The sequence below is a fragment of the Zootoca vivipara genome, chromosome 3 (assembly GCF_963506605.1).
Source record: "Zootoca vivipara chromosome 3, rZooViv1.1, whole genome shotgun sequence".
Taxonomy (NCBI): Eukaryota; Metazoa; Chordata; class Lepidosauria; order Squamata; family Lacertidae; genus Zootoca; species Zootoca vivipara.
The window spans coordinates 63,869,959-63,890,586 of record NC_083278.1 but is presented as its reverse complement, the minus strand read 5'-3'; the positions used below and the strand labels follow the sequence as shown (position 1 = coordinate 63,890,586).

Here is a 20,628-nt window from a genome sequence, read left to right as displayed (position 1 = left end):
GTCATCCCTTGATATTATGATAATCAGATACCTGTGTGAACTAGCATTAAAACTACTATTTAAGACAACAACAAAAGGCCTAGTGTGCTTCCATAACATTTATAAAGAAACTCTGCAGGAGGAAGGAAAACAATAAACTAAGAGTGAGAACAGCTGGAACCATGTTAACAAAACCCTGACATGATCCTGAGCCTGAGGGTTTAGACAACGTGTGGTGGCATTTTACCAATGGCAACACAACATTCCATAGCACCAAATTCAAGGGATTCTGGGAAATGTCAGCTACACCATGAGGATCTTGTTATATAGTAACGGAATTCCAAAACCCACATGAGAGAATCAGATAAAAACAAAGGGGAAACTTATTTGAGAAAAATCACTGGGCATGTTCACAATAGGTTTACTTTTCTAAATAATTTGATTGTTTAAACAAGCAAGCAAATCAAAATATTGTAGCACCAAGAACAGCACATAAAGATGACATGAGTTCTTAACCAGTTCTGCCCACATATAAGCAAGTTTTGACTTCCAGCATCGAAGAGCATCATCTAACCAAAATGCAATTTTATATCTACACACTGGGGGCTTTACAACAAGGAAGCTCCATGACATTAAACATTCTGGCATACATGATCTACACCTCTACATTCCATTCCATCCAGCCTCCATTAACTTATGACCTCATCATTAAATCTGTTCTCTTAAAATATGTTTTTGCATTAAGTCATTATAACAATGTCCCGGGGGCTTCCCAAAACTGTGTGTGACCTTTTGTTTTCACTCACAGTCTCCCTTGGAGCAGATACTTAAGAGGCTTCATGAAGCAGAAAGGATTGCTACACACACACACACACACACACACACACACACACACACACACTGCAACCTGGGTCAAAAGGGTGGAAAAAATGAGTACAAAACAGGAAAAGCTCATTCCCAGCTGTAATTTCTAACACATATTTGCATTCAACAGAATGAGATGTAACAAACTGGGCCTGCCCTAACAACTACAAATCCACAGTAACCAGTTTTTAAAAAGTGGTTAAAACCTATATAGAAACCTTACTACTTTAAAGCAGTTCATAATTTGCTTTTGTAAGAACAAACACTGTTTGATGTGAAAAAGAATAAAAGCAGAAGTAGCTAATGAGGTCCCTCCAAGTGATGTTTTCCTATCATTTCTGTCCCTTGGCGATGCTGACGATTGCTTATGTGAGTTGGAGTCCAACAATAATGGGAGAGCACTACTTTGACTAAACCACACTAAAATATCATGAGAATACAGATGCCTATGTTGCACTGATACATAATGAAACACACAATATATTGCAATACATAATATCTGTATCACCAAAGTACATAATGATTGCTTTAAAAGCAGGCTAGTCAAGTTATCTGTTGGATATTTGGCACAACTATCAATAGTTTTGGACAAGTATTTGTAAGCGAAATTACTGAACTAGTCTACCTAAATTCTGATTCCTGCCCCCCAGACTTCTGGTTAGCCACAAGATAATGTCACCATGTAACACTACAAAATAATCTTCAGAGAACGATAAAAGCTTTACATTGCACAATAAACACTGGGCAGGAAATGGGCAAAAAATAAATAACTGCATCAACAGGGTTAAAGGAGAGTGTGTTATTTCTTCTAACAGAACTTCAATATCCCCTTTTCCCAGTCTGCAGTTCACCTCACATGATACAGAGCTACTTGTGAGGCCCTCTGGATGCTTCCCTACCGAACAGTTGATTGGAAGGGTTCCCTGTGCATCTTTCAGGTATGTCTGGGGAATAGGATTACATAGTACACCTGTGCACAGGTCCACACATCTGTGTGCTCTGCAGAGAGATGCAACTTATACCCTATTGGCAGGGGAAACTTCTTTAGCCCAAGGGCCATATTCCCTTCTGGACAACTTTCTGAGGGCCACATGTCAGTGGTAGGCAGGTCCAGGGCAGAGGCAAAAGGCAGAGTAATTAATGTAAATGTTACCTTCATAAAGTAGGCTAGTTTCTACCCACCCACCCCTCTCCATTCTCTATCCAGGTAAGCAAACGGTATCATCAGAGTTCATGGACAAATTGCAGCCAAGCAAAAGCACTCAAGGAGTGTATGATGCAGAGTTGGTGAGCGATGTGCATGGAAGGGTCTGGAGGAACCAATATCTATGGTCTATATGAGATCCATCTCAAGAGCAGGCTAGGTCACTAGTTTTTTGGACTATGATTCCTACAAGTCATAACCACTAGTCATGCTGACAGGGGCTGAAAAAAAGTTGTTGGAAAACTCTTAGCAGGCAGTAGGTTGTGAGGGTTGGGATAGAGTGTGACAAGAGAAGGAACAAGTCAACTTGTGCATGATCATGAAGTGTAATACAGCAGATGGAAGCAAAACAACAACAGCCCGGTCCTCAGAGATGCATCGTTGCATCATGTTATGCCTGGTCATTTAAGAGCTCTGCAAACTCAACCTAGAAACAGAAATGTCATTTAGAAATAAAATTGATCTCACAGTGAGTCTCTGAAGTAAAATGATCAAAGCTATGCAACCAAGATTCTGGTTTTGTTTTCTGTTTAAGGATTCTTTGACCCTTTAAGGTCAAACAAAACTACAGTGGCAAACAATGTCACAGCAGCTGCAAGCATATGAAGCCATAATAAAAAGGCTGGAAACTCCCTAATTGCATAGCTGGCAACTGTCATAATGAAATGGTCTATGAATCTTTATTAAAGCTATCAGAGCCAAGTCTTATTGTCTCCCTGAAATTACAGCAAAACATTCAATTCTGTTTCTGGAGAAGATAAAGGAGAAATGCTATCTTTTTGTGTTTTATTTATTTTGGGGGGGAAGCATAGGTGTTTTGCCATTTTTTTTCTGTGTGTGAGGGGGAGTGTCTTAGCATCACTAGTTTTGAAATGAGTATTTCTTAGTTTCTTAGATTGTCAAATATGCTCCCTGGGCATCAAAAGGTTAGGGACCTCTGTTCTATAGTCGAAACAGCATGATAAACATGGGAATGTCTGAGTTCATAGGTGTAAGCCCCAGATGTAGGAAAGGTTTGGGCATACACTGTGGGGAAGCATAATATAAGGCATACAAAAAAAATCAATGTGAGAAAAGGACTGTGGCTTTCCCATGCTATTTTCTCAGCCATGTAATAGTGAAGACATCAGATCATTTACTATTCATAGCACTGAGAAGAAAGCCTGTTAAAAGATTACTGTGTCTCACACATCAACAAAGCTGTATCAACAAAGACACTTCAGTCACAGAAACAGAATATGGGAATTAACTAGATTATTAACACATTTATCACTTGCTATATAAACGGTGCTTACCTGAATTGAGAAACAGGTTTAGCAAGAGGCAATAGATGCGCAATTTTGATCACTTTCTCAGACATGGAAAAAAACAATTCTGTGTTTTTCAATATTTATGCATATATAAAATAGTTCAAGAATGGGCTTGGTTTAAGCATTTTTGGAAGACTAAAGATTAAAAGCCTTTTCCTGCTTTGTGAAAAAATATGCAGGGTTACAAAAGATCAGGCTTTATTTCTATACAGCTAGCCTCTTTCCTCAGTATTTTAAAGTTATTTTAAAGTTTCAAATTTACGGTAAATAAAGCATGTTATAAGAGCAAAAACAGATCATTTCCTAGTGAGATGCTAATGTCAGGAGGCAGAGAACCAAAGCAACACAAACTTGCAAATAAAGTCAAAACAAAATTAAAAAATCCTTCCGGTAGCACCTTAGAGAGCAACTAAGTTTGTCATAGGTATGAGCTTTCGTGTGCATGCACTATGACAAATTTAGTTGGTTTCTAAGGTGCTACTGGAAGGATTTTTTAATTTTGTTTTGACTGCATCAGACCAACACGGCTACCTACCTGTAACTTACAAATAAAGTGTTATCCTAGGCTAGTTTTGCTAGAAGAAAACCTTAACATAATGCTTACTACTACAGATGTTTTTGCAACGGTTGTGCAGTCACACAAATATAAATCAATAGCCATGATCAGGACAGCTTAATCGGATTCAAATCAAATGCACTTGAAATAACCAAACTAACAAATTGAATTTCAATAGGGACAAATGTAAGGTTCTACACTTAGGCAGGAAGAACCAGCTGCACAAATATAAGATGGGGGACACCTGGCTTGTCCGTAGTACAGTACATGTGAAAAGGATCTAGGGGTCTTAGTTGACCACAAGCTTAAAATGCATCAACAGTGTGTTGCAGCAGCAAACAAAAGCTACTTAATGCTATTCTAGGCTGCATCAATAGATGTATAGTGTCCAGGTCAAGGGAAGTAATAGTAACACTTTATTCTGCTTTGGTCAGACCACACCTAGAATACTGTGTCCGGACCAGTTTAAGAAGGATACTGACAAGCTGGAATGTGCGCAGAGGATGGCAACCAATATGATGTTTGGAAACCAAGCCTTATGAGAAACGGTTGAGGGAGCTGGGTATGTTTAGCCTGGAAAAGAGGAGACTGAGAGGAGCTATGATAGCTATCTTCAAATATCTAAAGGTCTGTCACATGGAGGTGGGGTGGGGATGGAGTAAGCTTGTTTTCTCCTGCTCTGGAAGCTAGGACCTGGACCAATGGATTCAAGTTATAAGGAAGGAGATTCCGACTAAACACCAGGAAGAACTTTCTGACAGTAAGAGCTGTTCAACACTGGAACGGACTCCCTCAGGAGGTTGTGGATTCTCCTTCCTTGGTGTTTTTACAGCAAAGGTTGGATTCCTGCATTGTAGAGGGTTGGACTAGATGACCCTTGGGGCCTCTTCCAACTCTACAATTCTGTGATAACCCAAGCTATTGGCTGCTGCTCATGATGATGATTGTAAGTCACTGAGAGTCAGCCAGGATTAGTCCAACCTCCTATTACAGTAATACCTCCACAAACATCCGCCTTGTCTAGCATCCATCCCGGTGAACGTCCGCAGCAAACCCGGAAGTACTGGAACGGGTTACTTCCGGGTTTGCCACTCGTGCGTGTGCAGAAGCACAAACTGCTCTGCGTGCGTGCATGCGCAGGACGGCCCTTTGCCCTGTGTCCTTTTCGGCTAGTGGCTAGGGCTCCGGATTGGATCCCAGCTGCAAAACGAGGTATGACTGTATTAATGACCCTTTCAATCATAAAAAAACAGAACAATACTGAATAGCTTCTACCTACCGTACTTTTCAAGGTGATTTAGTAAATTTAAGAAGGTGATGGCAATTCATCTTGAATACTCAACAATCCTTAATGTCACACTTGTTATTTGCTATCCCATCTATAAAATCCATTTAACCATAATTTACGTCCTACAGAGAAGAAAAACCATGCTTCTTGACCCAGCCCATACTTCCGTATCCACTTGAAAGGTTCAGAACATAACCATAACAATGTCAGATACCCAGGAATTATATGTGGAAAAAGGAAAATATCTCTTGAATTTTTAACCCATGGGGATACTACTCTTTGGAAAGCATTCCAACCAAGGTTTCCTACTGTGGGTACATGGCAAGCTGGGGAGCTACACTAACCCACAGCAATTACAAGTTGGAAGTCAGATTTTGTATTTTGCAATGGTAATTCATAAGGAGGTCTCCATGATGTATTCTAGACCCTTCTGGGCACGTCCTGCACAGGGTTATCAAGAAGAAAACAGTTGTGCAAAATGGCTAGTTGACAATCATACAAGCAGCAACCTGCTTACAATAAGATAAAATCATTAGAACCCTATTGCCACCAAACTTACACTCTTTTTATTTATGTTTCTCTAAAGTAGCAGCACCATTTAGTTTTGTTAGAGGAATAACTTTTTTTGGGGGGGCTAACCAGTTGTCCTGTATATTGCATTTAACATTCTCTTCCCTTCCTTCCTAATAAAAGAATCAGAGATTTCCAAAAGCTGAAACAGATTAACTCTCACCCTTTTGTCTATTTTGATTTGCATACACAATAGTGCTTGCTAGTCAGCCAACCAACCATTTGGTTGAGTGATCCATTCATTGCTAACAAGAGCAGCAAGCACAATAGTGTTAATCTTCTGGGGCAATTCTATAGCTCAATACAGTTAGCAGTGCCAGCGAACTGTCTTTTCCACTCAGAAGGTGTATAAAAAAAGATTAAGGGAGGATCTGTAGAGCCTTCATTTATATTGCTGAAGAATTACATACCAATTTGTGCGGCGGCATCCCACCCAGCTGTTCAAATCAGCTTTGAGCTATTACAGGCAACTTTGAAATATTCTCCAATGGTCAGGATTAAGAAACTGGCATAGTTACTTTTGACTATTGGTGTACATCCATGGTGTGTGTGTGTGTGTGTGTGTGTGTGTGTGTGTGTGTCACAAAGATCCAGTTTTGCTGAGTTTCTGCCAACCGAGGCAGAAACGGAAAAACACCCAAGATCTGGAATGATGCAGCTATCTCCTCCCCAGTGGTGCTTGACCTGGAGCAATACTCCAAGCTCACCCCCCACCCCGACAGCTACACACCAACCTAATCACTGAGCAGTAAAATTACATTGGAACACAACTTGTAATGATGTCTAAGAATCATATGGTCATCAATGTTAATCATCACTAACACTTCAAGGGCATACAGCCAATGCAGGATTAAACCCTGTTCTCCATTGGCTGACATCACTGTGCGGAAACAACATGGTAGGCAGAGACTGACTGACAGGCTGGTGTTTCCTCATTCCTGCACTAGCAGGTTATGCCCCTTTCAGTCACTGCTACTCTGCATTGCAGAGGGTGTCCTGTGGGGAGCCTGCTGTATTTAAATCCCTGCATGAGCAAGGAGTACCCCATGAGTATAGCAGGGTCCTTGCTGAAGACCCTCACCCTCTAACATGTGGGAGGTGGCTTGGTTGGGTGGCAGGGACACCTCAGTGTTGGAGGTCAATGACTACATTCACTCTCTCCCTCATCATAGCACCCCTTTAATGCTTGAATAGGGCTATGGCAGAAATTGCTAACCTGGGGCTCTCCCAAACATTGCTGGGATCCCATCAGCCCCAGCCAGGATGGTTAGGAACAAAGGGAGCTGCCAGCAGCTTCTAAGATTAGCCACCCCTAAGCCATGAGCGCACCAAACTTTGAAACCAGGTTTTGAAACAGTTCAAAATCTCGGTTAAGAATGAATGGGGTTCGTCTTAAATTTTCTAAGCTGTCTTAAAAACAACACCACACAATTCATGGAACACAGGGCAAATGGAACACCTGAGTCTAGTACTGCTAGAGCAGGGGTCCCCAGACTTACCTGGCTTTGGGCCGGAGGGCGGGGGAAGTGCGCGCCCGTGCGCATGCGTGCACACACTTACTGGTGCGGTGGCGCGCTTCCAGGTCGGAAAAAGCGCCGGAAATCGTTTGTGCGCATGCGTATGGGCCTCCCCCAACCCGGAAGTGCACCGGAAATGACCTCTTCTGGGTCAGGAGAGGCCCATACGCATGCGCACAAATGATTTTCGGTGCTTTTTTCTGACCCGGAAGAGCGCCGCCGTGCTGCGTGCCGTAAGAGCGAGCGGCAGCAGCGGACGGCAGGGGTCACCGCGGGCCGGATTGGGAGGCCAATTGGGCCGCATCCGGCCCACGGGCCGTAGTCTGTGAACCCCTGTGCTAGAGGATATACCTATCAATCTGTGTTTGCTTCTCCGTCCGACAGATTTCATACAACCTTGTCAGCAAATTTTTTTTTTAAGGCTCAACTGCCCTTGAAAAACAGTAATGCCTACCTCTGCATATGTTGTAATGGGCCTGTGACTTTGAAGGGCATCATTATTCAAGTGTGCACCTAGTCTTTTGAACTGTGTATATGTTCAGAGAGAAAATGTGAGCTGGGAGACAGGATTCCGTGGCCACAATAAGCAGTCCTTCCTTTTCCAGGTGATATGAAATTCTTTAATCACACCATGGAGAATGCCATCTTACTTCTAATTAGCTACTAGATGATTATACCACTTGTCATAAAGCTAAGCATGTTCATGACTGCCTTCCCAGGAGGCCAAAGCGAAGGTAAAGCCTCTAACATTTTAGCTGCTTCTGACAAAGTCAAGCTGATTGCCACAGGGCAGACACTGCCCTGCATTTTTGCTTGCTCTAGAGACTACTTTCTGGGATAAAGCATGCTGCATGGACAAAGTAAATTCCTAAGAATGATAATTGACCCCAAATATGAGACAGCATAGAAAAAAGGGAGTAGAGTTGTACTCTTTTAGGAAGTCAGAGGGAAAGAAGCCCCAAAACAAGAGGAATCGTGTAGTGAGACCGCCGTTAATATTGGCAACCATGTAAGGCACTACCCACATGCCACATTTACTAAAACTCCTCAGCAGGGGCATCAGCTAACAGCTAGAAAGCAAGAACAGTCATTGCAACGTTTTTTTCAGACATGGCCTTTTAAAAGCCACGTGGTGTCTTCAACATCAGTAACTGAGGAACGTTTCAAAAATCTCAGCTCATGTACAAAAGCTCGAGACACTATGTTCTTCCCAGTCTCTATCTGAGCATGCTTATAGCTACTCCAATTCTTAACTACTCCTCAAAAATAAGAAGGGGCAGAAAAGGGATACCACCAAAAGGTGTATTTAATTCTCATGGAAATCTGTAATAAACCAGTTCTAAAATTATGACCCTTCCTTTATGCCAAATATGTTCCTACCTTCCATTAGAATCTCAAGAAAATATAGGTAAAGGTAAAGGGACCCCTGACCGTTAGGTCCAGTCGCGGACGACTCTGGGGTTGCGGCACACATCTCGCTTTACTGGCTGAGGGAGCCGGCGTACAGCTTCCGAGTCATGTGGCCAGCATGACTAAGTCGCTTCTGGCAAACCAGAGCAGCACACAGAAACACGGTTTACCTTCCTGCCGGAGTGGTACCTATTTATCTACTTGCACTGCATGCTTTCAAACTGCTAGGTTGGCAGGAGCAGGGACTGAGCAACGGGAGCTCACCCCGTCGCGGGGATTCAAACCGCCGATCTTGTGATCAGGAAGCCCTAGGCTCTGTGGTTTAACTAAAATATAGTTTTAGAGTAAATTGAGAGTCACTTCTGAGTAGAAAGCTAGTGAGAAATGAATCTACAATTACATAAATTAATCTTAGCAGGAAGCACTAAAATTGCGGGAGGAATTGGTGATATTGTTTAGGACACAGAAGGTCACCCATTCAAGCTTCACCTGCCTCTTTCCTTTTGCAGCCTCCCCACTGTTTAAAAAGAGACAGAAGGGGAACTGAAAGGTCAAAGTGGGAAGGAGAGAGCAAAGCCAAATTGTGAGCCCTGAAGGATACAGACCCCTGTAATTCAAACGTGTCTAAGCTGCCCTAAGCCTTGATGAGCTGCTGCAGGATGTTTTGTCCCCTGCATGCTGCAACACTGCCAGAAGGGCATCAAAACCAGCAGAAATTCCCATAATTTGGATAAGGCGGCGTCTTCCAGAAATAGTAGTGCCTGTGAGCCTCCCTCTCCACTGGCAGAGAAGCATTGTACCCCTTTCTCAGGGCTACTTGGGAAGGGAATGTAAGATTGCAGCTTAAACCAAATATAGTATTATTTCAAAAACAAAATTCTCCAATATTCAGCACTGGAGGTTACCAATGGTATCTCTTAACATGCGCTCATGTTTCCAACTGAAAAACTGGCAGTTATTTTATGTTCTATAAGTTAGTAAACACTGTTTTTATTGTGAAAATAAGAAGATTTGAAAACTGGGTTAGCACCTGTATTGAAATTTCTAAACCCTATTCAGATCTATGCAGGACAAGTATGTTGCACATAACAATTGCTTCCTTTAGCAGTTTTATTTAATTCTGGTTTAAGAACCTTTAAAATGCCTTCCGTATAGGTGATTTTTACTATAAACCAGCAGTTAAAGAACCTAATGCAACTGTGCAGGAAAAGACTTGTTTCTCGGAATTAATTTTTTAAAAGAAAACATGCCTTTGTATATCAAACCTTGATAATCTTTTTTGCTTTGCTGTCTGCTTTTTTGTGTCATCATCAGACTAGTATTTTCTTTTCCGGATTAGTGATGTACTTAACAGAGAGAATTGCCCGAAGCTACACATTATAAGATTTCCAGATTATGTGTTTGTCTCTATGATTTGTGTCTGCACTGGACAGGAGGCCAAAACTGACAAAGCAATAAATAAAATATAGTTCACCTAGGAGCATGGACAGGGGAACATTTGGAAGAGCTGGTCACACATTCAAGAATTCCACATTCTACCAAAAAGAACATTCAAATTCCACATTTGTTTGATCATAGAGAGAACTGGATGTGATAAGTGTGGTATTAATACTCAGCAGAGGCGGGATGTTTCTAGTCACTGGTAGAGTTCCATCTCCCTTGGCCACTCAAGGTTTACAATTTCCTTGTGGCTGGAGGCCCACTGCTGCACCTAAAAGTAGGAGCACCTTTCACTAGCTCCACATAATGAGGAAAACATGGTGTGTGTGAACATCCCAACATCTTTGCTGTGGGTGATGATAGCAGAAAACAGCTCTGAATACCAAGTACCATTTTAGAGAAACAGTAGCGATTCAAAGGAAATTACAGATACCGGATTCACGAGCGATTCCATGAACATTGGAACAGGAGCCGTTTTATAAACCCTAATGACAAAGAGAAATGGATTGGGGGGCAAAACTATCCAAGAGAAAATATCTAGCAAACAATGAATGATTTTTGTAAAACGCTACTACTGGAGCTACTACCAGCAATTCATATTGCCTGTCCAGGAAGACGCCTCTACAGATAGGAATTATGCTGCTGCCCCAATAGCATAACTGACAGAGCATTTATTCATGCACAGAAAGCTGGCTGAGCTGCCCACCACAGCATACCAATTTAGTGCAAGACTTGCAATAAAGCCACATGCTCTTGGTATTGTTTGCAAGAGGATTTATTTTGCACATTGTCTATCCCATTAGAGTTTAAGAGTGATCCACTTACCTTCATAATACTTTTTAAATCCTGCACATACGTCCTCTCTGTCTCCAGGATTTCTTGGACCACTCTGTCAACGTACAGGAGCTTTGGGCTTGGAGGCTCAGCAATCAAGGACATGACACAGTTTCTGCTACTTTCCTTAGATTCAGCTCTCCGTGGCATACTTGGCCTTCTCCCAAGACTTCCGTCAGAGGTCTGCTCCTTTGGGGGGTTGTTTTTACTCAGCTCCTTGCTGGAAAATCGTTGGGCCGGGCTCAGCTCTAGCTTTATGGCCCCTGTTTCCTTATCCTGGTTGAATAAGCCCAGGTGATTGTTTGAAACGAGTGTTGTTCTGCTGCCAAAGGAACAGTGGCTATCCCTGGAGGATGCAGAAGATGAGGTGGAGCTGAAGCTAACAGGACGGTCACTGTCTGACAGTTCCATGGTCTTAATCCCACAGTAGTGGAAGTGTCCGTCTTCTCTGTGCAGGCTCTCCCCTGTTGTCTTGGGGGTCGTGCCTACCATCACAGGAGGCAGCACGGCAAGAGGCAAATGGTAGCCATCTTTAAGGGGAGGAAAAAGAAACAAAGCCTTTGTTATAAAGTGTCATTATCATTGAGTCTCCTCCCAAAAAAGGGAGACTCCAACCTGCTTACCTTTGACAGCTATTTGAAATCATCACTCACAGTCCCAATTTACTATAATAAACCAACTTCCCTAGAGTCTCTCCCTAGACACTTCCTTCAGGCCTATATAAACAGCCATTTGACTGATTACTTGTACTGAGAAAGCATACCTTACAGCAGGCATGTCCAAATTCCGTTTCACGGGCCAAATGCGGCCCACCAGTCGGTTTCATCTGGCCCCTGTGGCAGTTTATTTCCTGGGGTAAAATCCTAAAAAAAAACCCTCAAGAACTTCAATCTTTTTTTAAAAAAAAAAAGCTCAAAAACTTCAATAGTAAAAAAAAAAGCCCAACAACTTCAATCCTAAAAACAGGTTAACAACTGTGGTCGGCCCTCACGGCTCTTTACTTCATCAAATATGGCCCTCTTTGAAAAAAGTTTGGACACCACTGCCTTACAGGTAAGGGAAGCTTCAGTAAGTTGGCGAATAAGCAAGTGAAACATTTGGTGGGCTAGTAACTGTTATAAACTGGTTTGTAGAACCGCCTTGTATGTTTTCCACTGTACTATACTCTTTTTCTCTCTCTTTCCTTCTTGATACTGTATGCGGACAGGAGAGCTTTCAGATTTAAGTTTTATCTTTCTATATGAGGATGAGATTATATTCCACCCCTCTTGTTTGGAGAAGGAACACTCAAATTAGACAGCTGAAGATCTCTTAGCATACTATTTACTGGGCATATCTTCTATTTTACATGTGTAAGCAATTGCTTAGCCTGTTCACAGTGACATTACAAATTCATTAGGTTTTCATACTTTAATTTAAAAGGGGAGGGAGAAGAGGAATATATGTACTTAAATAATAAATTTGTGAAGACTTTAAGGTGCGGGCAACACTTTCTCATTTTTTACTGCAACTGAGTAAGCAAAAACCCTGATCCACCATATTGGAGTGGGTTTGGAGGTATTAGGAAGACACTACCACTGAAATGAAGTGTTTTCAGAGAAGGGCTGATCCAGCACAGGATCTGCCCATATGCAATCAAGCAATAGAAGTGATCTGAGTCCCTTTGCTGCACTAGACTGGGAGCTGGCACAGCAAAGCACAGGCCCGGCTCTAGGTAAGGTCCCGGTGGCGCGGGGCGCCAGGGTGCCGGGCCGGCAGGGGGGGTGCTTGCAGCGAAGCCGCGCAGAAGTCGCACTGTGCGGGCGGGGGAGCGATCTCCGTGCCTCAGCGCCAGGGCGCCCGACTTGCTTGAGGCGGCCCTGGCAGAGCAGTCTCTGTTCTCCACACTCTGCCCTGGCTGGTGCTAGCAGTAAAGCTGTAGAAGGATGGCTGTGGCTATGATGATCCATTAAGCCTCACCATTGCACTCTTGCACAGCTCTCTCTCTCTCTCTCTCTCTCTCTCTCTCTCTCTCTCTCTCTCTCTCTCTCTCTCTCTCTCTCTCTCTCTCTCTCTGCCCAAGAAATAATACAAATATAATGTGTTTGTGATTAGCAATTAAAATTATTACAAAAATTAGTATATGCAGCTTCAGTGAAAAAGGAGTAATCTTCCTTGGTTTCTGATAAAGAAATATTTATGTGTGTTATCAGCATTAAAAACACCACTAAAACCAGAATAAAAATACACTGCAGATTTAGACTGGCTTGAAACCTGGATAAATAAGATAACTGGGAAAGTCTTCCGTTAATTTATCACAAAGACGTATAACTTAAAATCTGTGACAAAGGACACCTGATTAGCTGCCTTAGCTGAGGCAGAAAGAGTTCCTGTTTCTTTCAATCACTTTGTAGTCTTTCTTCCTGTTTCACTGATATGCTGTCTCACTTACAGATAACCTGAATGAACTAGTAAGTCATGTTTACTTTGTCAACACAGCACAGTTCAGTAATATAAACTACAGAAAAAGAAGCAAAGAATCCTCAGAGGGGGCCAAATTTAAGGCAATTCAAGCAAAAAGGAAGATATTATGCAATGTGAGATCTTGATCATTTTTTTATAACCACTTAGCTTTAATTAAGTTGTAATGTGCTCTGCTCTTAAAAGCCTTCAAGTTAGAGGACCTTGACCCAGGGTTTAGGACAGGGATGGAGAACCTGAGACCTGCAGATGTTGCTGGACTCCAGCTCTCATCAGCTAGCATGGTGAATGGTCAAGGGTGGTGGAAGGTATACTATATAGCAACATCTGGAGGGCCACAGGTTCCCCATCACTGGTTTAAGAGCATGAAAGCTCTGCAGCCAAATTCATGGGATTTGAATATTACAAAGCTGTGTCTAAAAAATTTAAGACTAACAGGTATTGAGGAGATGTTCATCGAACTTGCAGATGACACCAAACTGGGAGGGGTAACCAATGCTGCATTAAAGATGACCTTAACAGATTGGAGAAGTGGGTCAAAACTAACAAAATGAATTTCAATAAGGACAAATGTAAGGTTCTACACTTAGGCTGCACAAATATACTGGGGGACACATGGCTTGCCAGTAGTACATGTGAACAGGATCTAGAGGTCTTAGTAGACCACAAGCTTAATATGTGTCACCAGTGTGATGCAGCAGTGGGGGAAAGCTATTCTAGGCTGCATCAACAGAAATATAGTGTCCCAATCAAGGGAAGCAATAGTACCACTCTATTTTGCCTTGGTCAGACCATACCTGGAGTATTGTGTTCAGTTCTAGGCACCACAATTTAAGGATATTAACAAGCTGGAATGTGTGCAGAGCAGGGCAACCAAGATGATAAAGAGGCTGGAAACCAAGCCTTATGAAGAACAGCTGAGGGAATAGGGTATGTTTAGCCTGGAAAAGAGAAGACTGGGAGAAAATATGATAGCCATCTTTAAATATCTAAAGTGCTGTCACATAGAGGATGGAGCAAGCTCTGGAGGGTAGGTCCTGAACCAATGGATTCAAGTTACAAGAAATGAGATTCAGACTAAACACCAGGAAGAACTTTCTGACGGTAAGAGATGTTCAACAGTGGAACAGACACCAATAAGAGGTGGTGACTCTCCTTCCTTGGAGGTTTTTAAGCTGAAGTTGGATGGCTATCGTTCATGCATGATCCAGTTGAGATTCCTGCATTGCAGGGGGTTGGATAAGATGACTCTCAAGGTCATAGTAGCAAAGGAAACTTGCTTATGTCAGGCCAGACCAGAGTATTTAGTCAAGTAGCTCAGTGTTGTCTACTGTGATTGGCAGCATCTTTCTAATGCCACAGGCAGAAGTCCATTCCCTGCAACCCAACCATTTAACTGGAGATGCTAGGGATTTAGCCTGGGGCCTTCTGCATACTGCAATGGTCCTTTCTTTTGTCATATCTTAGAGGCCTTTAAGTAGGGGCGACTTGGCCAAAGGGAAAGCAGTAAGTGACACTGAAATTCTTAGTTCACGTGGATATCCAGGTCTGCTGCCAAATGGTAATGGATAGAGGCAACACTTGCTACAAAAAATAATGTTACAGTTATAAATTGTTGCCAATGTGAGTCTTTAAGGAGATCTAGAATTCTAATAAAAAAGGTAAAGGGACCTCTGACCTGTGACCGACTCTGGGGTTGCGGCACTCATCTTGTGTTATTGGCCGAGGGAGCCGGCGTACAGCTTCCAGGTCTTGTGACCAGCATGACAAAGCCGCTTCTGGCAAACCAGAGCAGCACACGGAAACACCGTTTACCTTCCCGCTGTAGCGGTACCTATTTATCTACTTGCACTTCGATGTGCTTTCGAACTTTTAGGTGGGCAGGAGCAGGGACAGATCAACGGGAGCTCACCCCGTTGCGGGGATTCAAACTGCCGATCTTCTGATCAGCAAGCCCTAGGCTCTGTGGTTTAACCCAAAGCGCCACCCGCGTCCCTCAGAATTCTAATAAACATTAGACTAAAAGAACAGGATGCTGCATTTTATGATCTATGAGATTCCTTTAAACACTGTAATCCTGTGGTACATACCTCTGCAGAAAACATATTTCAGTGGAAATACCCAAGGTCCTTGACATGTGGTTGCTGCAGAAAATGGCTGTCTGTGTCAAGCAAATTGTCCTACTTTATAAGATTTGGTTAGGCTTAACATTTCATTTTCCCAAATTCTGCCACCCTGCTCCATATCACTGGCTGCCAGTTGTAGAGGCAAGGAAGTATTGGGGTAAATCTGACAAAATAATACTGGAGTGGAGGTGGGTAACAAGAGGACTGCATTTTGGGAAACAGGTCTATATCAAGCATTAAATCCATTTTCACCCTTTTATTGTGCACTGGGGCAGGGGGAAGAATGCCAGCTCTATTTGCTTTCATAGATCTACAACTGACAGGGCTTTGGTTTGGTTTGTGCAAGCTAAGCAATGGAAAGAGGGCTAATTGCATGTTTATCAACACTCGCAGATAAATGTGTTTCAGCAACATGATCCCTTTCTTGCCCATACCTTTCCACAAATGTAGTTAAGCTCCCCACCCTGTCTGGCCTACTGCCTGTGAAGGCACATACCGCTGATATGCCAACAAGAGACTTTAAACACAAACAAATGCACAGAGTGAACTAAGGAGACAGTGTTACAATATAAGGCTGGGAAATGCACTCACAGGTAACTTTAGTACTAGAAACTGTATGTTGCAAGATCAAATATGAAAAAAATAAGTTTCCCATGGTTGATAGTCCAATATTAACCTACATGAGGTTTTGATATCAAGCATGCCATATTCAGGTTTTTGCCGTTCATTATGAGGGGTGGCACTGTGGGTTAAACCACAGAGCCTAGAGCTTGCTGATCAGAAGGTCGGCAATCCCCATGACAGGGTGAGCTCCCGTTGCTCGGTCCCAGCTCCTGCCAACCTAGCAGTTCAAAAGCACGTCAAAGTGCAAGTAGATAAATGGGTACCACTCCGGCGGGAAGGTAAATGGCCTTTCCGTGCACTGCTCTGGTTTGCCAGAAGCGGCTTTGTCATGCTGGCCACATGACCCAGAAGCTGTACGCTGGCTCCCTCGGCCACTAAAGTGAGATGAGCGGCGCAACCCCAGAGTCGTCCGCGACTGGACTTAATGCTCAGGGGTCCCTTTATGCATTTTAGGAGATGCTGATGCTTTCAATGGTTATGTTTACAGCAATCGCTGAAAGAGCTTTTATTTCTGACAGTTTCAAAGGTCAAAATCATGTAGCTTGATAAATCTAACAGTGCCACATTTGAGACTTCACACCCAATTGTATTCCTTATGCTAATAGCTGAAACTACATGGGAACATCTGCACCCCACATTAAAGCACACGATTCATGCTGTCGGCCACTCAATTTTAAAATTATTATCCACATAATCAGCATTATACCACTAAATAATTATCATTTATTCCATATGAAATCAAATGTTAATCTGAACTATTTCCATTCTTAATAATTTAATTAGGGAGCTATTAAGCAATTAAGGTCATGCTGCTGCACAAGAAAGGTTGCTTGTAAAAAGTTGTAATCAAATTTTATTTGAAAGGTAAGGACGACATGCTCCAGAGCTTGACCACCTTAAAGTGCGCACACACTCACAGGTGCTCTAAGCTCTTTGGTCCAGAAATTTGACAAAATGTTACTGGCACAGAAACTTCCCACACAGATACGGCACTCTGTCCCGAACACAGATGACATCAAACAGCACTTTGCATAGGCAGCATGGACAGCTTAGCTGCAACGTAGTAAAGAACAAACAAACCACAACCATCTTCCACAGTCTTCAAGCAGGGCCACTAAAACTGTATTCATTACAGCATACAAAGCAAATTCAGCACACTCCAGAAATATTCAACAACCCATTCAAGAACTGCAAAACCTGCAGCCAATGAAGCACTTCATATGATGGGCTCATTTCAAAAGACCCCCAAATTCCCATAGGCAACTACAAACTCAGCCACCAGTTTGCCTTTTGTTTCCCAAGCTCAAATAAGCCACCCGGCTCTATCACACAGTCTTCTGTCATAACGTACAACACGTTTGAGTCCCCAAGCACTGTTCCAAAGGCAAGTCCTCTGCAACGGTATCTCACCACTGTGGAATGTCTTCAGTGCTCCTTACGCAGTGAACGGACAAGCTTCTCTCTCTCTCTCCCCCTTACGCTCCCTCGCACAACTTGCAACCTACCTGTGTGTAATAGAAGATAAATGCATTCTCCAACTGCAGCAGTTCCCCCAAATCACCTCACTCCAGCACTAAGGTAAAATGAGATGGTCTCACTCGCCTATTCAGCTCCTTTGGTAGAAATACTGCATGAGTCAGCTTTCGGCTATCGAAACCCTAATGCACAAAAGGCTCCACAGGAACCTGAATCACAACTTTCTCATTGCCCACACCAAATGCAGTCGTCGGCATCGCTAAGAGCCTTAAATGAAACATGACATCATTCAATTCAGGAACAGGACAATAGACACCCGGATGCGACCCAATCGCCTTCTAAATCCGGCCCGCGGACGGTCTGGGAATCAGCATGTTTTTACATGAGTAGAATGTGTCCTTTTATTTAAAATGCATCTCTGGGTTATTTGTGGGGCATAGGAATTCGTTCATATTTTTTTCCAAAATATAATCCGGCCCCCCACAAGGTCTGAGGGACAGTGGACCGGCCCCCGGCTGAAAAAGTTTGCTGACCCCTGGCTAAGACTGTTTCTACTGTAAATATAAGTATTTTACCTGCATATGGCCTCTCCTACATATTAAAACCCATCCCACAAAACCAACTATCACATATTGATTTCAAAATATGCTGGACCTTGGTCTGACCCAGCAATGTTTTGTTTTTTGATGTTTTTTTAAGCAAAAGTGCATACTCAAACATCACTTCATACATATTATCTATGCCTTAAGTATTAAGAGAATGTGAGTATGTCATACTGGTTTGTAAATCAAAAACCCTATTATCTTGCCTTGGCTATATCAGTCCTTGGTGACAAGGCTGCATTCACCTTTGCTGCCTTCTACTTTATACCCACCCACCCACCGCCAGCAGCTGATTGGGGCCTTCTCTAGTCTCCTATGAGGCTCTCCTCTCTGTCTGAAGGACAGAGGGGAGAGCTAGCATTCCTGCTTCCTGTTCCATAGTAGCAAGATAACTTCCATCATCTAACCCCAGTTTCTACAACACCCCTCCCCAATTCTCCTTCATCCGCCTCATTTGTCTGAGCCTGCCAATCCATGCCTGATCCTGATAGGCCTCATGACTGATGACATCACTTCAGGTTTAGGTGATTGACCTTAGAAACTCTCAAGCTGATACAAGATATGAATCAGAGAAATTGAAAAACTACATTTCAAACAATGCACACTGGTCACATAAGGGACGTTGTCTCAAACTGTTCTGTGGACATGTTTCTGCAAGGTATGTGCCAGGGCTCAGGTGTGCTCATTCAGCATGTCTAAACCCTGCAATGTCTAAACCAGGCACCCCCAAACTGCGGCCCTCCAGATTTTTGGCCTACAACTCCCATGATCCCTAGCTAACAGGACCAGTGGTCAGGGATGATGGGAATTGTAGTCCAAAACATCTGGAGGGCCGAAGTTTGGGGATGCCTGGTCTAAACCCTGCAGCAACTATGCTGATCTCCATTACCATGTGGTACACTGTGGACCAGAGTTAGCACACTGAGTATCAGTTTATGTAGTTTTGTTTTCACATTAAAAGCTTAACTGGCAGCATGTGAAATTCTCACATAGACATGGTTTATTGCAACTTCGCAAAAAAGTTTTCTTTTTAACCTACAGTAAAGTTACCTTTAAGTACTATTAAATGTAACGACCTCTGATTCATAGAATTGCCAGAGCAGGAAATGGAAGATGTGGACATTTATAAAAGGATATCCTATAAAGAGAATATTATTTTGTCCAAATGGGGTCTCAGTTTTGTTTATTGCTGCAAGTCTCTTTTATTTTTATTTTTATCATTTTAAAAAGCTGTCTGTTTGAAATTTTCAGAAATGTATGGTTTTTTGAGTGCCCCTTTGACCATGCTTTCAAAAACATACACATTTTCTAAATCCAAATCAACTATAAATGACTGAGGGGGATATTGTGGTCTCAATTTAATGATTTGCAAGCATTAAGTTTCCTACTTCAGGAATCTTAACAAACCATAAATGAACTACAGTCGACTCAGGATCTTCTAGAGGACATCCTGTCTTCTTCCCCAAAGTGCAGGGCAATGTATTAATAACCCTCTGCAATGCAGTGCAATGATTATTTAAACCTGTACATCATACTGCAGAGATTTCTATATAAAACAAAAGCTTTTATCTTGCTGATACGCTGAAAACCCAAGTTTTGTATACCCATTGATATACATTGATTCCAGTTTGCAGAAAATGCTTCTTTTCTTACTTTTAAAAGTTTAATAAGATTCTTGACAGAATACTGCTTGAAAAACCCCACCCACCCAACCTTATAGCCAAAATGATTCCAGTTGTGATCTGCAATTTTTCCACTATATTCCAAAGCACTATGCAAGCAAATAAATTATCCTTCTAGTAGCAGACTGACAACACCACTGCTAATTCTAGGAGTACATTCCCACCAATAAGATCTATTTCCAGTTTGTTCTTTGTCAGTCACCCGATTTTCTTTCTCAGGATCGTAACACAGAAATGCTAGAAAGGTTTATTTACACAATGCTTTTGTTATTTTTGTAAACTCTGGATTATGGTTCTGTTCATAAAAATGCAGACTTCCTGCAATAGACTTCCTCACTCACCCCTTGCCCAAAAGCTTCCTACTGTGGAATTCAATTCTCCCAAACCACCATCACTGAGGTTCCATTTATTACTCTACTATTCTTTGAAGTCTGCACAGCTATCACTTCTGCTGCTGAAGAGATAAGCCTTTTTATTTAAATTTTAAAATTTGTACCAAAGACTAGCTTGTCTCTTCACCAGCTAAACCAGGGGGTCAGCAAACTTTTTCAGCAGATGGCCGGTCCACTGTCCCTCAGACCTTGTGGGGGGCCGGACAATATATTTCTGGGGGGAAATGAATGAATTCCTATGCCCCCCAAATAACCCAGAGGTGCATTTTTAATAAAAGGACACATTCTACTCAT

General features: G+C 42.4%; 1 protein-coding gene across 7 annotated transcripts in view; it reads right to left on the bottom strand.

Moving 5' to 3' along the window:
- Positions 1–20,628, bottom strand: part of PLEKHG1 (pleckstrin homology and RhoGEF domain containing G1) — a 103,912-nt gene that overhangs the window by 30,178 nt on the left and 53,106 nt on the right. For 6 of the 7 annotated variants that reach the window (XM_035108764.2, XM_035108763.2, XM_060272747.1 and 3 more), the window contains one exon: positions 10,964–11,502. In XM_035108764.2, coding sequence (XP_034964655.2) covers positions 10,964–11,464 — 501 coding nt within the window. In that variant the 5' untranslated portion in view covers positions 11,465–11,502. Of the gene's footprint in view, positions 1–10,963; positions 11,503–17,687; positions 17,970–20,628 lie in introns of those variants that run through there. The other variant, XM_060272745.1, reaches the window with a different exon arrangement.